At 31.6% G+C, this 19,106-nt stretch overlaps 1 protein-coding gene across 1 annotated transcript; it reads right to left on the bottom strand.

Moving 5' to 3' along the window:
- Positions 1-10,363: 10,363 nt before the first annotated feature.
- On the bottom strand, positions 10,364-15,243 carry LOC144574963 (dof zinc finger protein PBF-like). The gene is made up of 3 exons (XM_078325076.1): positions 15,085-15,243; positions 13,423-13,685; positions 10,364-11,660 (listed from the first exon to the last, which is right to left on the bottom strand). The coding sequence occupies exons 1-3, from the start codon at positions 15,109-15,111 to the stop codon at positions 10,820-10,822; spliced, it is 1,131 nt and encodes a 376-aa protein (XP_078181202.1). The 5' UTR covers positions 15,112-15,243; the 3' UTR covers positions 10,364-10,819.
- Between the last annotated feature and the right edge of the window lie 3,863 nt (positions 15,244-19,106).

Genomic DNA, 19,106 nt, shown 5'->3' with positions numbered 1-19,106 from the left:
AACTGCATTAAATTGTTGCATCTACAATCTACCCGAATTTTCTAAACAAACATCATTTAACATATTGTAAATACATTTTATTATTAATACAATTAATAAACATTTAAAATCACTAACCTTATAAAAAAAACCAAAATTTATCTACCTATATATCGCATGCGCATGGGTGGTTGCCCAACCATAACATACGAAATTCATGACTTGTGGTTCTGTTTATGAATGCGTATCCTCTGCATTAATATAAAATAGAATCTTTTGAGTTAATGAATCTCAACCGTTTAATTTTAAACGGAGCTAATCTGAATCTTCTTATAAATATAGGGAATCCTTTAATATTAGTGCGGATATAATTGGCACGAATTTGAAAACAAATTGAAATTGAAAAGATACCCTTTTGAGTTAATGCAGAGGATACAAATTCCCTGTTTATAGCGTAGCACTTCATTCCGTAACTTTGGTTGGGCCCAACTTTTGATCCATTTAAGAACCTAAAGTTCCCAATATATTCCAACCTTTTACATGGTTACAAGTAAGCCCATAATAAAAGTACCATATTTTAGTGAACTTTGTTCTAAACCAGCTTAAGACCACACATTATATAGTATTGTATTGTATCTTCACTATGATAAGATAACAGCAGTTTCATGGATCTTGGTGCTGGTAGCTCCAATTCACCTCTTCTTTTATTTTTCTTGAAGTATTAACCTTCCTATGTTAAGTAAATAAAGGTTGGCTTGGTTCTATTTATCGATAGCTCTGATTGTACATATGTACCATTGGTCAATTTTGGAGACGAGCAACCCCAAATCTGAGTACCATTGATTCGACTCAATGATCAAGCTTCCTTTATTAATATTCCTATGGATTTTCATTTATTATTAAATTTGGATCCTCTCCGTTCTCATTTGAATTCAGAGGCGCTGTTATTATGGTGCAAGATGATTTGGTTTTAGGAAATTTTTGTGACATATATATTTATGAGTACAAGGAGATCAATATTCAACAAGTTTTGTTGCTGTATTGGTGTTTTTATCGTCTTCTTTACGTGTTGAGGGGTAAATTTTTTTTTTTTGATGATGTTTCACATAGCTTTCACGACAACGACATCTAATTTCTCTTTGCATATTGATACTTCTCTAGCCCGTTTGATAGTCAAAGAAATGAATTCCTATTATTCTTTTCGGTAATATGAAGATATTGAAAATTGGATCCATATATAGTTGGAACTTATTTAAAATGGATGCTAAATTGCACAGCCTTCCTCTTATGTAAGATAAAAGTGGATCGAATATTTAAAGGAAAGAAAAAAAAAAAAAGTTACAATAGGTAAAAATGAGATGTCCTCTTCTTGAAAAATCTTTATTTCTAATTCTCAAATCGAAGTACCAAATAACGAAGAAAATCACTATAAAAACAGGCACTTTTCGTGAGGGTATAAAGTGACTTTTCGCGACGGAGTACCGTTATAAACGTGCTTTTTCTATTCGCGACGATACTTTTTTGCGACGGAGTCTCGTCATAAATGCGTTTTTTCTCTCGCGAAAAGTGCCTACTTTGTTGTTGTGAATGTGCTTTTATATAGGCTAGGGTTCGCGTAAGAATTTTAGGGGTGTAGATTTTAACAAGTTTTTTGGCTCAATGCAGCAAAAAAGTGAGAGAAAAAAATTATTTGGACCATTTTGTTGAAGTTTAAGAAAGAAAACTAGTATATTTTTAGGGGTTGTTTACTTTTTCAATGGACACCTATGTAATTAATTGTTGATTTCTTTTTTAATTGACAGTCAATTTTATTTTATTTTAATGAAAGAAAATCCTGCTTTTAAATAAAGATAATTTAACATGTTTAGTCAAATTTTTTTTCAAATGATAGATGTATACAAAATTAGCTGAGAATATAAGTTTTAGACAAAATTTGTAACAAAAAAAATTTAGCTTTTTGATCAAAAGCTGACAACATAAGTTTTAAACAAAATTTGTGAAAAATAAAGTTTCCTTAATAACAAATTATAGTAAATTATAGTATGATATGACAATGACGACAAAAAATTTATATTTGAAAATGGTTTATAAAATATAATTATTCCGTAATTTTTTTTGCTTTATTTTTGTTTAATAGATGGATGTTGATGAGTCATTGAATCGGCAATTTCATTTGAACAAGAGACCAAAAAATTTGAATTTAATTCATTTAAAGTACTCAATTCGTGAAGAGATACTCAATGGTGTTAGAGCATTTTAATCGACTAAAAAATATGCATTGTCTATTTGTAGTTCAAAGTCAAAGAAATATGTTGTTTTACAATATGATAGAGGTGGTAAACTCGTAATGCACAGGATGTGCCTATAGATGAAATAGAAAAGACAACAGAGACGTGTCAGATCAATGATCTTTCAGAATAATGTTACTGCTATATGTTTAATTTAAATGAATTTCTTATTATTTATAGTTTTTAGTTTAATTGTTAGTATGATGAATTTTTCATTGGAAACTCTATTCGAATTTTTGTTGTTAAAATTAAGTTTTTAGGAATAATGATTGTTATTTATATGCTGCTACATTATAAATTGCAACATCTATATTTTTTGTCTTGCTGAAATTATATTTAAATTTTTTGCATGCTCATTTTGCTATTATAGAGAACATCTTACTGCTTTTGATGTTCAAAAGCTTACTTTTTTTTTTTTTTTGAGATAAACCAATAGATGCATATATAAAATAATACATATTAGATATACTTTGTTATACAATAAATTGATAAAAATTAACTGCTTATCACTAACTAATAATTAAAAACAACAATAAAACTAAGAAGGAATAATATAATGTCTTCACCGTATATTTCTAATCTGTCAAAAAAGAAATTTGCATTCTGTCTATGTTTCAGAAAGTAAATCCAACCTTCTTTAATTTTATGAGATTTGACTTCACCGTTTTTAAGAAAGTAAATCTTTCAATTTATTTGAAGAATTAATTAATCCATGAATGCAGATTGTCAATTAATATTGCTTTATTAATTTTCTTTTTGATACAATGACAAAATGGTCCAAAGAAAAAGTTTCTCTTACGTACCTCGTTGGTGTCTTGATCCAAAATCTTGCTATTAAAATCCGATTCTGTCTTAGAATCAATGTATTTAAATATCACAAAATAAATCATGTAATATCAGATAATATTTAGATGTAAATTCCTAAAAAAAACATACTATAATATTAGTAATGAAGAAATTAAGCGATGAAGACAGTATATCTCCTAAATATTCTTTTTAAAAATTTCTAAATCTGTTTTATGCCACAAGCATAAAAACACTTCCTCTTCCACAACAACTAGATCCTCATCAAAATCAAGATGAATATTAAGCTGCGCTTTTTTGTTTTACTTTTTCTCATCACTTGCTTCCTTTGCATGACTAAAGGTACTGTTTGTGTTGTAGCAATTGAACCCCCCTGAATTCCTATCATTTTTTATTTTTATTTTTTTCTCTTGAGAGGTGCATGGAGGTAACGCCTCCAAAAATTCGTATCATTTTATAAGAATTGAGAGTCTCAATATACCGAGTTATCCCTAGTAGCCAGCTTTATCCTTTAAATTGAACCGAGTTAAATTATTTCTAGTCCTCTAATATTTAATCTCAACTAATCATCTCTCCTTATGATCTCAATCCACTAACTGTCATATACGGCATACATAAGCTAATAACATGCATTTAGCTTTTTATTTGAATTTATAGGTCGTGAGGTGCAAGTGCAACCAGGTAAAATAAGAGCAAGCAAGATTAACATTCAGAATTGGTGCGGTAATGCAATCACACATGTAGGAGGAGAGAAAAACACAAGCAAGATCACTATTCCAGCACTCTGTGCCAAGTGCGACTGTGCTTCAGGGACATGTTATTGTTGTGGTTCGTTTCAACCACAATACTGCTGGACAACACAGGAAGAGTGCGAAAAACAGTGCAAGTAACAGTCATGGATTCTTAAATTAATTAAATTTGCATTTCATGTATGTGGCTTTATTTGTAATCGTTGTCAGCAACTGCATTAATCAATTTACTAATGAGTTGTATTCTACAATTAAAATAATATTGAATACATCTCAAATTATCTCTATCAATAATTCAATGTATTTATATATGTTGCTTGATTAATACTTGTTGTATTTCACATCTGAAAGTATATATCTCTTATTAATATTGAGTTTCGTTGGTCTCTCTGATGGAACATATTATCTCGTTATTGTGTATATTTTAGATGTCAAATAATAAATCAATGAAAAAGTTAGAGATCCTTAATATAAACTATATTTCATCTATTCTGTTCCACAATATTCTTGAGTTGATATATATGGCAACAATGTGCTTACCCCCTGGATTTAATTTACGGTTCAGTAGAAGGAAATTATGTGGAAAAAAAAATCAGTTCAAACTAATTCGCGTAAAAAAAAAGACACATTATGATTCACCACTCCACTTAGAAGAATTAATCATTGATTCGTTAGGAGAAAAAAGATGACAACTACTAAGGATATATATAAATTTGTACCATGAGTTAGATCATATGTCGTGTAAACCGTTCGTGACCAAATTTGGAACAATAGTCATGGCATGTGAATGGTTAGAATCAGTGTTGTAAAAAAAGTCCGTTTAAACCGATTAATTGACCAATTAGTCATTGACGATGACTAAACTGTTACATAATTTTTTGACTAATCGACCGATTATTTTTTATTATAGTCGATTATTCCCGATTAATCGTTTGATGGTACCCTGTCTACCGACGACTGCATACTATTATTTACAACACTGGTCATAATACATTAATCACGCCTTGATCACACATGATGTGTCCAAATTTTTGAAAAATGGTCATAACACAGGACACGTGAATCACAGCACGCAACCATCACATGTGCCGTAATGAAACCGTGTCGTGTTGTGACATATCCGGTCATGCCACGATTTTTTTAGATTCCTATTCACTATTCCACTTTAATTTGTTAGAAATTGTACTTTGTCAATATTTTATGTCTATTACTTATGATCAAAATCCTGGATCCGCCCCTGATCTCTGCGATCCTAATTTTTTTTATAGAAAATTTAGTAATAGAAAAAAAATCCAGTATATGTAATGATACGGAATCCATGGATTCTGCTGAATTTTTTATTAATACCCTAAAAAAGTTTTTAACGAACATACCCTCGCATTTTAAAAAATAATAATAATGCCCCAATTGCCCCCTATAGGGGCGGCCAACACTAAGGACCTGACTGCCCCAGCCAAGGGCGGTCCTATGAAGACTTGGCCACCCCTGCCAGGGGCGATCAGCTATGAAAGTTGTATATATTTATTTTTTTCTCTCTCTCATGCCCACTCCAAACTCATTCCAACATCAGAGCAAAGTCAGAAAAAGAGAAAAAGAAAGAGAAGAAGAGAAAGGCGATTTGGGCTGATTTTTTGGGTGATTACATGTATTTTTTTAAAATTACTTTCTAATTATTTTGTAATTACTTATTAATTACTTTTAATTACCCTATAATTACTCTTTAATTACTCTTCAAGTAATTTTTAATTGCTCTTTAATTAGCCTTTAAATTGCTATGACTTATTATTTAGAATCAACCGATTATTATGTAATCGTTATTTAGAATCAATATAAGTTTAATCCATCACTGTCATTTAAAAACCCTAGTTACAATGACACCCAAAGTAAAAAAAAAATAGGGGAAGAAGTGAAACCGAACATTAAGAAAGAAGACTTAATTATTTTTATCACTTAACCTAAAAAATGATCATTTATCGAATTATTTTTATCAATTTTATTAAGTATCAGATTCATTTTGCTATTTCACTTGATTTTAGAGAATTGCAGAATATTAGCATTATTCGGGCTAAAAAGAGAAAAAAACACGCCAAATCAGACACAAAGTCAGAGACCAACCCAAGGCGTGCGGATGCCCTCATCCGCATGCGATCCAGAGAGTGCCCGCATACGATTTGTGCCATGCTGTGCAACCGAGCAATGAACCGCATGCGATTCAGGCATCCGTATAGAATAATTGACAGAACAGCGGTTACGACTCTAAGTTAGGGTTTAAGGCCTATATAAGCACCCAATGTAATACCAATCAGTATTTGGAAGCACAACCCACCATTTCAGATCAGATAACTCCATTTTTCATGAATATTAGGTTAGATTAGATTAGATCAGAGAACTCCATTAAAGATAATAAAAATACATTGTACCTTGTATTAAAAAAAAGTTTTATTAATGACAGAATTAAAATATAATAACAATACATTGTACCTTGTACTAACAGTTAAAATCATAGAAAGAACTAGTTTTTTTAAAGATCATATAAAGAACTATTTTTCAGCATGAGATGAGATGAGGGGAAATCTAATTCCAGAAGTAATGCAACTGCCAAATTCAGTATTTGTAGTATTTTGCAATTAGTTTGTACAACATATTTTATTAACAAGTGGGTTAGTTTAGGCCTCAAATGCCAAATAAAATTAAATCACCTATCCAGGTGGGTTGGTTTAGCTCAGTTTATGCCAGTCTAAAGATTAACTTATTCTATCTTAATCTAATATAATAAAACCATATTTAATATAATAATTGAGGCCTAAAGTCCTTATTTCATTGTTCAGACTTTAGACTACAACCAAACATCACCCTAAGGCACTAACATATTGATTTGGAAAAAGAAAAAACAATAAGTCCAGTGAGGATCGTTGAAGGCTAAATCACTAAATTTACGGGGGCTTGGATGAAAAACACATTTTTCAATAGTGTCGGATGTACTCAAAACATTTTTTTTTACAACCATCTATTTTCTGAATTATATAATTAATGATAACAATTTTTTGGGCAATTATTTTACAATTAAAGTGCAATTTTAAGCATGAAATGACTAGAATATTTTTAATTAATTTATTCCTTTAAAATATTTTGATGAATTATAATAATTGTGCAGTTTTTAATATCAATTTTAAATTAATAATAATTTCTAACATCATAATGCATGTCTGCTATATTTTATGTATAAATAAAACTGTTGACATTTTAATTATTAAAAAACTATTTCCTATAGAATTATTATTAGGAATTGAAGTAAAAGGAGTTAAATAGCAGCCCAATTATATTTTAGGCGGGCCGATCAATAAGCATTCAAAAGGCGCGCCACTAATTTGTTTTTCCTCATTAGTGCTTACTTCGCAAAGATATTATTTTTTTCATTTTTTTTCATTTTTTTTTTCAATTTTCCCTCATTCCATTATTTATTATTTATTTTTTATAATTTATTGGTTATCATATTTTTTATGTAAGTGGCAGCTAAGATTTAGAATTGTTCTTGGAGACTTATGAGTGGTAGGGGTGGCAAAAAAGTTAGTAGTTTGTGGCTTGATCGTGATTCGCATCAGACTCGCTCGCTAACTACTCATTCATTACTGGACGAGTTGTTAACGAGTCAGCTTATAACTAGCTCGGTTCAGAATTAACGAGTTCAAGTTGGAGCATAGCATGCTCGCCAACTCGCGAGCTAGATCGGGTAGACATCAATTTGTCAATTTTTATGAATTTGTATGAATTTTATACTGTCTAACTCGGTCCAGCTCGGTTAAGCTCGATCTAAAAGTTTGTAGAATTTTTTTTTCTTAAAACAAGATCCAGTCAGCCCAGCTTGTCACGATTTTAAGCTGAGATTTTAGCTCGGATGTCCTAGATCCAGCTTGTTCAGCTGTAGCTTAGTCCAAAATTAATAAGCTAAGCTAAGACCTAATTTGAACTGAGCGTTGACACCCCTAATGAGTGGGGCCAAGAAAGCGGATTATTTCCAGTATAACATGAAATGGAGAGGAGGTGAGTTGAGGTTATAAAATAAAGCGCACATTGATAGCAACAAAACAGAAGGCGCAGAATGCAAGGTGGCAAATGTACTCTACACAAGTACGCATGAATGAATGATATCAATACATGGAAATAAATCTGCTTTGGAATAACATGCCTCCTTTGAATAAAAAAAAAAATGGTATCATTTTCCAGGTTACCACCTCTTATTTATGACCAATCCCCAGCAAAAGAAAAGCAGTTCTGTCTCTCTCTCTCGTCCAGATCATGTGCAGTAATTCAAATTTTGAGTTTAGATCGGAACCAATCCTGTCTGAACCCGTATCCTCCCAAGTACCTGACTCAACACAATTGAAATGGACAGTCCAGATTTAATTTCAACCGGTGAGTGTTCGAGATGATGTTAGGGGACAGTATTATTTGTGCTCTAAGATTCGTGTCAAGTTAAAAATTTCAATTTAAGACCGTCCGATTCAATTGTACTCGGTCGAGTAACGAGGATGTGAATTCGCCCGAACTGGAATCCAAGGACCCTTTAATTTTTGTACCAAAACAGATCCGACGGTCCGCCCGGGTGTGAAGTTAAAATTCGTGTTACTTTAGGTACTATGAATTCTCTCTCTCTCCAATTTCTCCTTTGTTAATAGATATCTCCACTAGGATTTGTTTGTCCAGCGTGCAGGTTACATCCTCAGATTTCAAGGCTGAGCCTCTCTCTCTATCCCTAGCTAATCATAGATTATGTCTTCTTCTTTTTTTGCTTTGGGCTAGCTCTTGTTATCACACCTCCAAGTCTTACCTCCATTATCACAAGTTCTGGATTATTTGTTATGATTCAACACAAGTTACTTGACGTCATTATATATGTGTTTTGACTTTTGAGTAAAACTAGTGTGTTCTTAAGCTCACCAAGGTGTTTGGTGAGCTTAACTCTATAAAATATATTATATCAGTTTTAAACGACAAATTCAAGCTTTTCAAATTCATCTAATTCACAAGTGATGAATTTACATGCAAAAATTTTTAAATTTTCAAATTATTTTTGTATAAAATCAAGCGGTCAAAATTAGAAGGTTTATAAATTAATTTTAGTGCATTCATTTTTTGAACATTTTTCAACCACTTGATTTTATACTTAATTAATTCAAAATTATAAAAACTTTACATGTAAATTCATCACTCGTAGAGTAAATTGGTTTCAATGGTTTTGATTTATTGTTTAAAGTCAATTTAATAAATTTTTGAGTTAAGCTCACCATACACCTTGGTGAACTTAAGAACACCCTAGTTCTACTCATATATGTTTTTTAGCCCACAAAATTTAAAGAAGCTTTTTTCTCATTTAGAAAGAGTCACAATCCTAAAAGCAATTTGTGACAAGACATAAAATGTCAATATCAACTGTTGTTTGACATGCATGCATGGTATCAATTATAAGTCATGGTTTAGTTATATGCAATAACAATTTATATGTGAAACTCCAACTAATGAATAACTTACGCTACATAATAATAGTAGACATTATCTAAACTAAACATCTATTTAAATTTGTTAAAACGTCATAAGCTCGTAACATATCTTGTAGCAAAAAAAAAAGAAGTAAATTGATTTAAATACTTATTGTCACATAATTTAAGTTTAGCGTTGCTTTAGTCATAATTAAATAGTTATGACACATCATCAATAAGTTAATTACTAGGTTCCGTTTCTCTAGTTGTGCTGCAATTCATATCTTCTTTTACAATGATAACCTAAGCATGATTCTAGAGTGGCAGTCATAAAGAGATAACTTCTTGGAAATACCACTAACACACCCCTTGTTAAAATCTTATTTGGCAGTATAAATTTACCAACAATAATATTTTCGAACTTTTCATTAATTGTCAAACATAAAAAAAACAAAAGGATCACATAATGCCTACCATAAATGGTATGCTACACACTTGTTAAAGAAGAATAATTCTAGGAAGAATCCCTCCAATTGAAACATCATGTCAAGCAACTTTTCTTAATGGCATCATGTGATGTTATGCATTTAGACAAAATATACTTTTCACCTTTTGTTTTTCCCCTTTGTTTGCATCGCCTTTAGCCTTCTAGGCTACTGATAATTAAGAAGTGCTTTAGGCATTTATGGAAACAAGTTGGCCTTGAAAATATATATTAGGACAAAATTTGAAACAAGGTTACTGTGAGCCAAATATATACTAACAGCAACATGTTAATTAATGCCAACTCTTTTTTATGACAAAATAAACACAAGTACATTTCTATTGTCATTATTCCACAATCCACACATGTTTATATCTAAATTTACCTTTTTGTGCATGTACCAGTTTGCAGGATTTTCTTTTATCGTAACATTAATTTATATCCTGAAAGAATCTTTCCTTGCACAGGTGCATCCCCATCAATTTCATACCAAAATAGGTAAGAAAAGGACTACACTACAGTACCCATAACCTACTTTCGGTGCTTGAACTTTTTTTTTTGGGTAAATGCTTAATTAAACAATAAAAGAACAAACTTATGATTGTTTGATTAACTTGAAAGTTTTAGTACAAGATCGACCCGCAGCACCCAACAGAAACAAAATAACTCTAAAAATCAAAAAAGAAGAGAGAAGAGTAAGAGCAAACAATTACAAGAGAGAGAACTAGTTGGTATCTTAAAAAGAAAAATAAAAGTTAAGTCTCATGATTTTTGACATTTAATTTCTTCTTCCTTTTTTTTGGCTTCTCGGTTGTTGATTTTCCTACCTTAAGAGACCTAATTATCAAACAAACTGCCAGAGAGTTGATCTGACGAGCATCTACAAACCCTTTTCTCTTTTGTTCATCTCAGCCATCAAAATGAATCATCAAATATCTATCCAACAGTTGAGATAATCCCTGAAAATAGAAGAAGTATATATGAGATGCCCATCAGAGCAGCTCCACTTGCCTGAAAGAAGAACACCTAACACAATTATTACAACATGGAGCTGTTCACAATACTTTGCCATGAAGAAGAAGACCCAACATTAACACTATTCCAGTAATCTCTAGCCGATTCCAAAACGAAAGAGTTTGATCCCGTTCCAAGCCCGTTCACATTCCCATCCCCACTTCCTAGTTGTTGTAATTGTAAACCTTCATCCAAGGCAGCTTTGCAAGAAGAGCCACCTCCTTGCACCGTCAACCTATCACTCCCAGAAACTACTGCACCTGATCCTGCATCTCGATTCTCCACTGAACCACCGCCTGCTGCACCACTTGCACTTGTAGTTCCATCGAATGCCGGCAGCGACATCTCACCTCCACTTCTAGGGCCAACTTGATTTACCCCGTTTGCGTTACTGCCACTTGTACCATAGCCATAGTAGAAACCCTGAAACCCGCCTCCTACGGCATGTGTGCCTCCACTGTTAGAAGCATTGCCGTTATTTTCCACAAACCCACCACCCCTTAAGATATCAAGAAATCCGTTTGGGGTTGCGTAACCTTCGTGCAATGCAGGGATGACACTTGGCTTTGCGAGATTGCATGCAAATGCAAGTGACAAGTCACTTGGATCGTATGCTAAGCCTGAATGTTGTGATACTTGACCTGGTGGCAGCAGAGGGGAAAGCAAAGGATTAGGGTTAGGGTTGGAATTATGGTTTGTGTTGGAGGTAATGCTTTGGGCATTCTCTTGAACTTTCTTTGGAGTTGGCGAGGAGTTGCGAGGCGAAGGAGATGCACGCTTGTTTTTACGGCAACCGCCACCAACCGGAACATTCCGAAGAGACCCGCCTTGAGTCCAATATCGGCGGCAACCCTTGCAGAAGTACCTGGGTAAAAGTATAGAGATATTTTATTATCAAGTCATACCAAAAGCCACAAACATCTCTTAGTAAGGACATTGCCGATTAAAATTTGAAATTATAATATAATATAATCCCAACTATGTCTAGCTAGCTTTTTTTGGGACAATATATGTGACAAGATAGGTTGCTTCTATAATATTATTGGAAACAAAATATGGGTAAAAGTATAGAGATATATTATTACCAAGTCATACCAAAAGTCACAAACATCTCTTAATAAGGACATTGCCAATTAAATTTTGAAATTATAATATAATCCCAACTATGTCTAGCTAGCTTTTTTTGGGACAATATATGTGACAAGATAGGTTGCTTCTATAATATTATTGGAAACAAAATATGGGTAAAAGTATAGAGATATATTATTACCAAATCATACCAAAAGTCACAAACATCTCTTAATAAGGACATTGCCAATTAAATTTTGAAATTATAATATAATCCCAACTATGTCTAGCTAGCTTTTTTTGGGACAATATATTTGACAAGATAGGTCGCTTCTATAATATTGTTGGAAACAAAATATGGGTAAAAGTATAGAGATATATTATTATCAAGTCATATATACCAAAAGTCACAAACATCTCTTAATAAGGACATTGCCAATTAAATTTTGAAATTATAATATAATCCCAACTATGTCTGGCTAGCTTTTTTTGGGGACAATATATATGACAAGATAGGTCGCTTCTATAATATTATTGGAAACAAAATATGACTCACCATTGGTACGTAGTGGGCTCAATAGCTTTTAAAAAAATATATAATCTATGGACTGAACCAATTTTAGGACACAATTTAAAAGTATTTGCACTTAAAAATCCACTACAGTCTTTTGATTGTTTAAACTCAACTAGATTGTCTTTTTGACTGCGCGCCTAACATTTTTCATAAGTATTTGACACCTACAACTAGCTAGGCATGATACAAGTGCTAAACTAGTCGGTGTATCTTAAACTAATTTAGGTTTGTAGCTAATGCCTTCACAAAATATAAGATTAATTGGCGGTATAGGTGTTATATCAATCTCGTATAAAAAGGATTTAAGGACAAAAAAAAAGATAGGAAAATACAAATTAATTTCCTTTGTATCATGATACCCGAAATAATTTATTTAATTTGCATTCATAAATATTAAAATAAAAATGTTAAGTATCAAATCGTTGCTGCACTTCATTATCCCTAATGTGATATATACACATGAGCAAGAAGAATTAAACAACCATCACAGAAGTACTCAAAAGAGGTTATCTAACCTAGTTTAAAACTTATAAAAGAGAACTATAAATATATGAGGTATACACATGAGAAAGAAGTGTTAAACAACAAACACTGAGCAATAATCTAATAAGGTAATATATATAGGGGTTGGCTAAATTGCTTCCGGAAGCATTTAGCCAAAGTAGTTATGGGTCAAATTTTAAAATTTGATGTTCAAAACATCAACCTAAGTAGCTCAATAAATTGGATATATAGTAAACATGTAGAATACCGATTTTTATAATTTTAAAAATAAATTAACTATTTTTTATGATTTTTGTAAGATGGCCATTTTCGGCCTAAAAATAAATGATTTTTTATAAATATATATCTTACTAACTCAAAACCTTTTAAGAGTATTTAATGTATACAAAGGAGAAAAAAAATGTTAAGCAACAAAACAGATGTACTCAAATAATTAAGGTTAATATGTCAGTTAATTAATTACAATGTACACATCTTGTACCTTGGCTGTGACAGGCTATAATTGTTGTAGTAGCAAAACTTAGTATTGGTTGAGTCGCATCGAGGGCACTTGAGGGCTTGATCGGGGTGCGGCCGAGGCTTCTTTGATTGTTCATTTTGAGGTTGTTGTTGATGCTGGTTTTGTTGTGGTTGGTTTTCGGACTGGATTTGGTTTTGCACGATCTGGTGGTGGTGCAAGAGGTGGTTTGATTGTCGATTGTTTGAGTTTGAGAACACCTCCTCCAATGGATGGCTAGACATAAGCTGAAAAGAGACAGAGATTTAGAGTCCTCAAATATAACAAAAACTTCCACTTGAGCAAATAACAACCAACTTAATTAGCAATACCCATGCAAATCATAAACGTCAAATAAAGGTTTCATAATTACAATGTAATGCATGTCCTCCCCTTCCTCCCTCCCTATAGTTGCAAATTAAATCTTTTGTTCCATTTTCAGTCTTCAAAATTATACCAAAATCCAATATCATATTTGGAATTAATGTGAATTTCACTCGTAAGAATGAATTTGTGATGTGATGATTGTTTTTTAAAAATGAGGACCATGAAGTCGATTTTTAAGATCATTAGATTTTATATCTAGGAGATGACTATATGAATAGAGCAATTGTAATAAAAAAAGAACCTAACAAAATAAAATTGTAACTATATATCTCAGGAGAAATCTTGCAAGAGTTTTGATTTTGAGAACTGTCGTCTCATCAGGAAATGTACAAATAGTATGAAAATGTTTTGAAAACTGTTCTCTCCTACTTACATAATTTTGCTTGAGAAACTCAATTTGTTAGCAATTAAAGAGTGATAAAAAAATGCACAATAAAGTACAAACAAAGGCATGAATGCATGCATGGTAATGATAGTTGGGTAGTTTTTAGTTGAAAATTGAAGGGAAATTATGAGCTTAATTTAAAGCCTTAAAAGACACATTTAAGGATGATTTTGGAAAGCTACAAAATAATTTAATCTTAAAGGTTTTGAATGTTAAAGCACGGATCTAAAGAGGATACACTTAAGGAAATGAAATTTCAAAAAGAACCAATAGCCAAATTTTTCATAATTCTTTTCCATCAAAGAATCTCACAGGGGAGGGGAAAACAACCTAGACCCTTTCTTTTTTTCTTTCTGTGGGACAAAAATGAATTATCTAATTTTTAAGGAGATCATGGATTATGGGTATCATCTAAATTACAAAAAAAAAAAAAAAGTACGTCTATAATTTCTGAGATGAAGAGAAACTAGGGGAAAAAATTATTTTAGATTCTGCAAGAAATATGTATCATAACCAAAACAAAAAGGATTCACAAAAGTTCTTCACAGAAAAGACAGAGATAATAGAATTTATCAAACAAGAAGAACAGGATGGGCAAGTTGCTGTTACAGATCATAGACGCGCAGATCTTGAAACATCCCTTGAAAAAGGAAAACAGGAAAAATTGAAGGAAAAAACCGTAAAAGTTGAGATCTCAATATTTGTACAAAAGTAAAGCCCAACAAATTCACATAGTAGGAAACAAATCCATGGTATAGAAAGCAACAACAAAAGAAGATCAGTTAAAGAAATACTTTTTGTTAATTCAAGAAAAGACCAAACATCATACTTGCGTTTAATTAACCGTATATTATATCGTATGTATGTTTTTCTACCTGGTGATGTGCACCTGAGATCTCCATCCATACAACACCCCCAAGCTTCAGAGAGAGAGAGGAACTAAGTTCACCTCAACCTTTCAAGTTCCAAACTTCCAATAAGCGAGAAAGAAAGAGAGAGGAGAGAGAAGGAAAAAGAGAGATGATTATAAGTTCCGTACAGGAGGCTACTGAATAGTGATGGGTTCTGGCTTGAAAGCGAACTCAACGCATTTTCCCCACTCTATCCGCAACGGCCTCTCCTTCTCTTTATCTCCATTTTCAATCAAATTTCACATCTCCAGTTCATATTTCTGTCGAGGAAAGAATCAGGGACTGAAGCAAACTTTTCTAAGAAACAGAACTTATAATATTAATTTGTCATCGTTGGTAAAATATTTCTCATTTGGTCATCTTTTACTATAATATACTAATAACAGGAGATTTCCAGTTTTAAAAACTGGAGAAGGTTGTTTAGGACAGTAAGGACCCACTTTGTCACTTTGGACTGGAGCGCCACTAAGTGAAGTTGCGTTTGATTGTAGGTTTTTTCAATCATTTTTGTTGGGAAATATTGGATAAGGTACCGTGAGCATGGTGCATTGAACCGTGTCAATGACAGTGGGTCTATAAGCTTTATGCATACGGGGTAGGTGTTACTATATGAGACTTGCACTATGCACCAGTATTGTCAAAAAATGGTCTTAACGGCCGTTTAATCGTTAACGGTGATCAAATCATTACAAATACGCTTAACGGATGCATGTTTGCGGATAATATATAATAATTAATCGGCTATTTTTTCTAATTAATTGGCCGTTTTACCATTTAATCATCCGTTTATTTCTATTTATTCATGTTTATTCCCGTTTATTCTACTAAATATTTATTTTTCACATTGATTTTTTTTTTGTGATAGTGTGTGATAATAAATTTTATAAATCATGTTTTGTAGTTTATTTGTGTTTCAACATACATCCAATATTTTTTATATAAGTTTATTCTTCTTACTTTGAAATTGATTAATTCTTCTGTTATTTATATACCATATATTTTTCTTGAGTATGGCTAATATAACATCAGTGTCATTTCAGTCTATATAACACCAACTCCAAAACCTATCAAATCGAATTCAAATGTTGAATCCAAACCGTTCAAACCAATTTACTTTATGAGTGATGCGTTTACATGCAAACTTTTTATATTTTCAAGTTATTTTAGTATCAAATCAAGCGGCAAAAAAATTGAAAAATGAATGTATTAAAATTAACTTAAAAACTCAAACATTTGACTGCTTGACTTGATATCAAATAAACTCAAAAACTTATAAATTTTACATGTAAACGCAAAACTAATGAAGTAGATCGGTTTGAACGGTTTGGATTCACCATTTGAACTCGATTTGATAGGTTTTGGAGTTGGTGTTATATAGACTGAAATAACACTGATGTTATATTAGCCATACATTTTTCTTACTTACTAATGTAACTTTTCAATTAGTACGACATATTCATTTATGAAACTAGTTGTTATCATAAACTAAATTTAGTGATTTTATGTTGAAATGTTTCATTTCTTTCAAATAGTATGTTATTAGCATTTGAAAATGCTTAATTTTTAATTTATTTTTTATTATATAAATGTGTTACTTACACATGAAAATTTTTATGTGTTGAGAAAATATAAACGTAATGTCATGTTATAATAATGGAACTAAATTAAATTAAATTTATTTGGTAAGTTTAATGAGTTGAATAAAGTATGATATGTATACATAAATTTAATTAATAAAAACGTTAAATTGTCCGCATAATTTCGATTAATCGGCCGCATACTAATTCATCTTTTGGCAATACCCTGCCCGTCGGACGATCGCATACTGTTATTTACATTACTGACATGAACTGGTCCGTGTGTTTTTATTTTGACACTTATAAGTAAATTCTTCTAGAAAATAAAGTATTATTTAAATTAAACAGTTAATTTATTTGATTAGTTTCGCTCAGTACATAATTTCCATTGTTGCAAAAAAATTAATAGTTTGTATATATTATAAATTTACAGATATAAATTTATAGAAAGGATGTTGTACGAATCAAGTCGATGATACATAATACAATGACAATTTTATGAGAAATACAAAGAGAAAATGAGAAAATTAGTTTTTTTGGGTCTAGTTTTATAGAGCGTGTTAATCTTGTGTGTCATTGAATAACTAGTAGAGCGTCTCTTAACAAATATGATAGTAAAAAAAGAAACGTTTTGACTGTCAGGCATGTTTAATTTTGTGTATCATTAAATAACTAGTAAAACTCCCGTATAATATAACGGATATTATAAATTTTGATTAATTGAATAAATGTACTATTTACTCTATTTTGGGTTTAATGATAAAATTTGTACAATCTTTTCTTGTAAAGAGTGTTATTTTCTGCAATATAATTTGAGAAATAATTACAAAATGAATGCTTTAGTTGGTAATACAATAGCTACGAGTTGTCAACCCACCACACTTTATGTGTTGACAAAGAAAAATTATATATCATTTAATTTAATTTAATTTATGTGAAGTAATTATAATATGAAAAGTGTGTTTGCAATGGTTTTGAGAAAGATTTTCAAAACATTTACCAAAGAGCTCAAATGAGACATAAAGTGACTTAATTCACGACAATTTAAAGTATAACAAATGTTTAGATGATAACCACACAAAACACACAATACTTTGACCAAATATTATAACAAACAACAACAAATACGATGCTGATATTGGATCAATGTGGAACAACTCCCCCTATATGTATTGGTTTTAAAATTTTATTGTCACATTTTATCTTTCAATGTATATATATTACTTGACAAAATTATTTGTACCTAATTTTTTTACATGGTTCAACACCATGGCCTACAAATATTCTGCCACATAAGATCTATATGGTAATGGTTGTCACTTGTCATTCAAATTAAAGGCCTTTGGAAAATCAGATTATGGAGCTAATTAATTTAATTATATCACCTAGGTTAAATTGGAATTTATATCCTCTGCATTATATGTACCGTTTGTGTCTGATTTGTTCGGTACACATTAACACTAATCTTAAAAGAACCCCGTGCATTACAGGTGGGGACCAGATTGGATTGCAGATGATTCTAATAGTACTATTCAGATCTAAATTCTAATTGTGTGTTAATGCAGAGGATGCATACTATAGCCAACTATTTGTATGCGTTTATAAAATAATAAAAATATAATGTAATACAAAATTGGATTCTAATAGTACTATCCAAATCTAAATTCTAATTGTGTATTAATGCAGAGGATGCATACTATAGCCAACTATTTGTATGCGTTTATAAAATAATAATAATCATGTAATACAAAATTGGGAACCTAAATTGAATGTATAGGGAAAAAAAACACTAACATGAATGATGAATGGTTCAATTTCATGTGTTTTCTTTATTGTTCTAAATAGTCTGGTGTTTGTTCCCCAAAAGTTTTGAGCTAAAATCTTTTGTACAAACATGTACAAATTTAGCAAATCAAAATTAGTAGCATTCACCATGCACCAGGATTAATTAATGTACATGTGCCGATTTCATGTATCAATTAATTAAGACTCTTTTACCCAATATGTTAATGCATAACTATATTACTACTCAGTCCTAATAAAAATATGTCTTTACAAAAATAATCTTCCTATGAAAGTATGTGGCAGTGACCATTAATGACCCTAAACAACTAGCAGTAATGACAACAGAGAAAAACACACCTACCCACTCCCCAAATTACACCCCCACTCCTAATCCAAATAACACTAGTAACAATCCTGTAATCCCATCCCATCCAGTTACAACCATACCATACATCAAATACCCAAAACCACCCACTACGCTCAATCTCAACATTACCAACGAAGCCTCTTACGCACAAACTCTGTCATCCCCAACCCCACCCCATCACAACAGCCGTAATGCACCAAACCAAATACCACATGCACACCAACACATACACGCTTCTCCATCACCCCCACCATCGA

Source organism: Carex rostrata, chromosome 23 (genome assembly GCF_964058835.1).
Source record: "Carex rostrata chromosome 23, lpCarRost1.2, whole genome shotgun sequence".
Lineage (NCBI taxonomy): Eukaryota > Viridiplantae > Streptophyta > Magnoliopsida > Poales > Cyperaceae > Carex > Carex rostrata.
The sequence above is the reverse complement of the archived record's forward strand: the minus strand, read 5'-3'. Positions and strand labels throughout refer to the sequence as shown.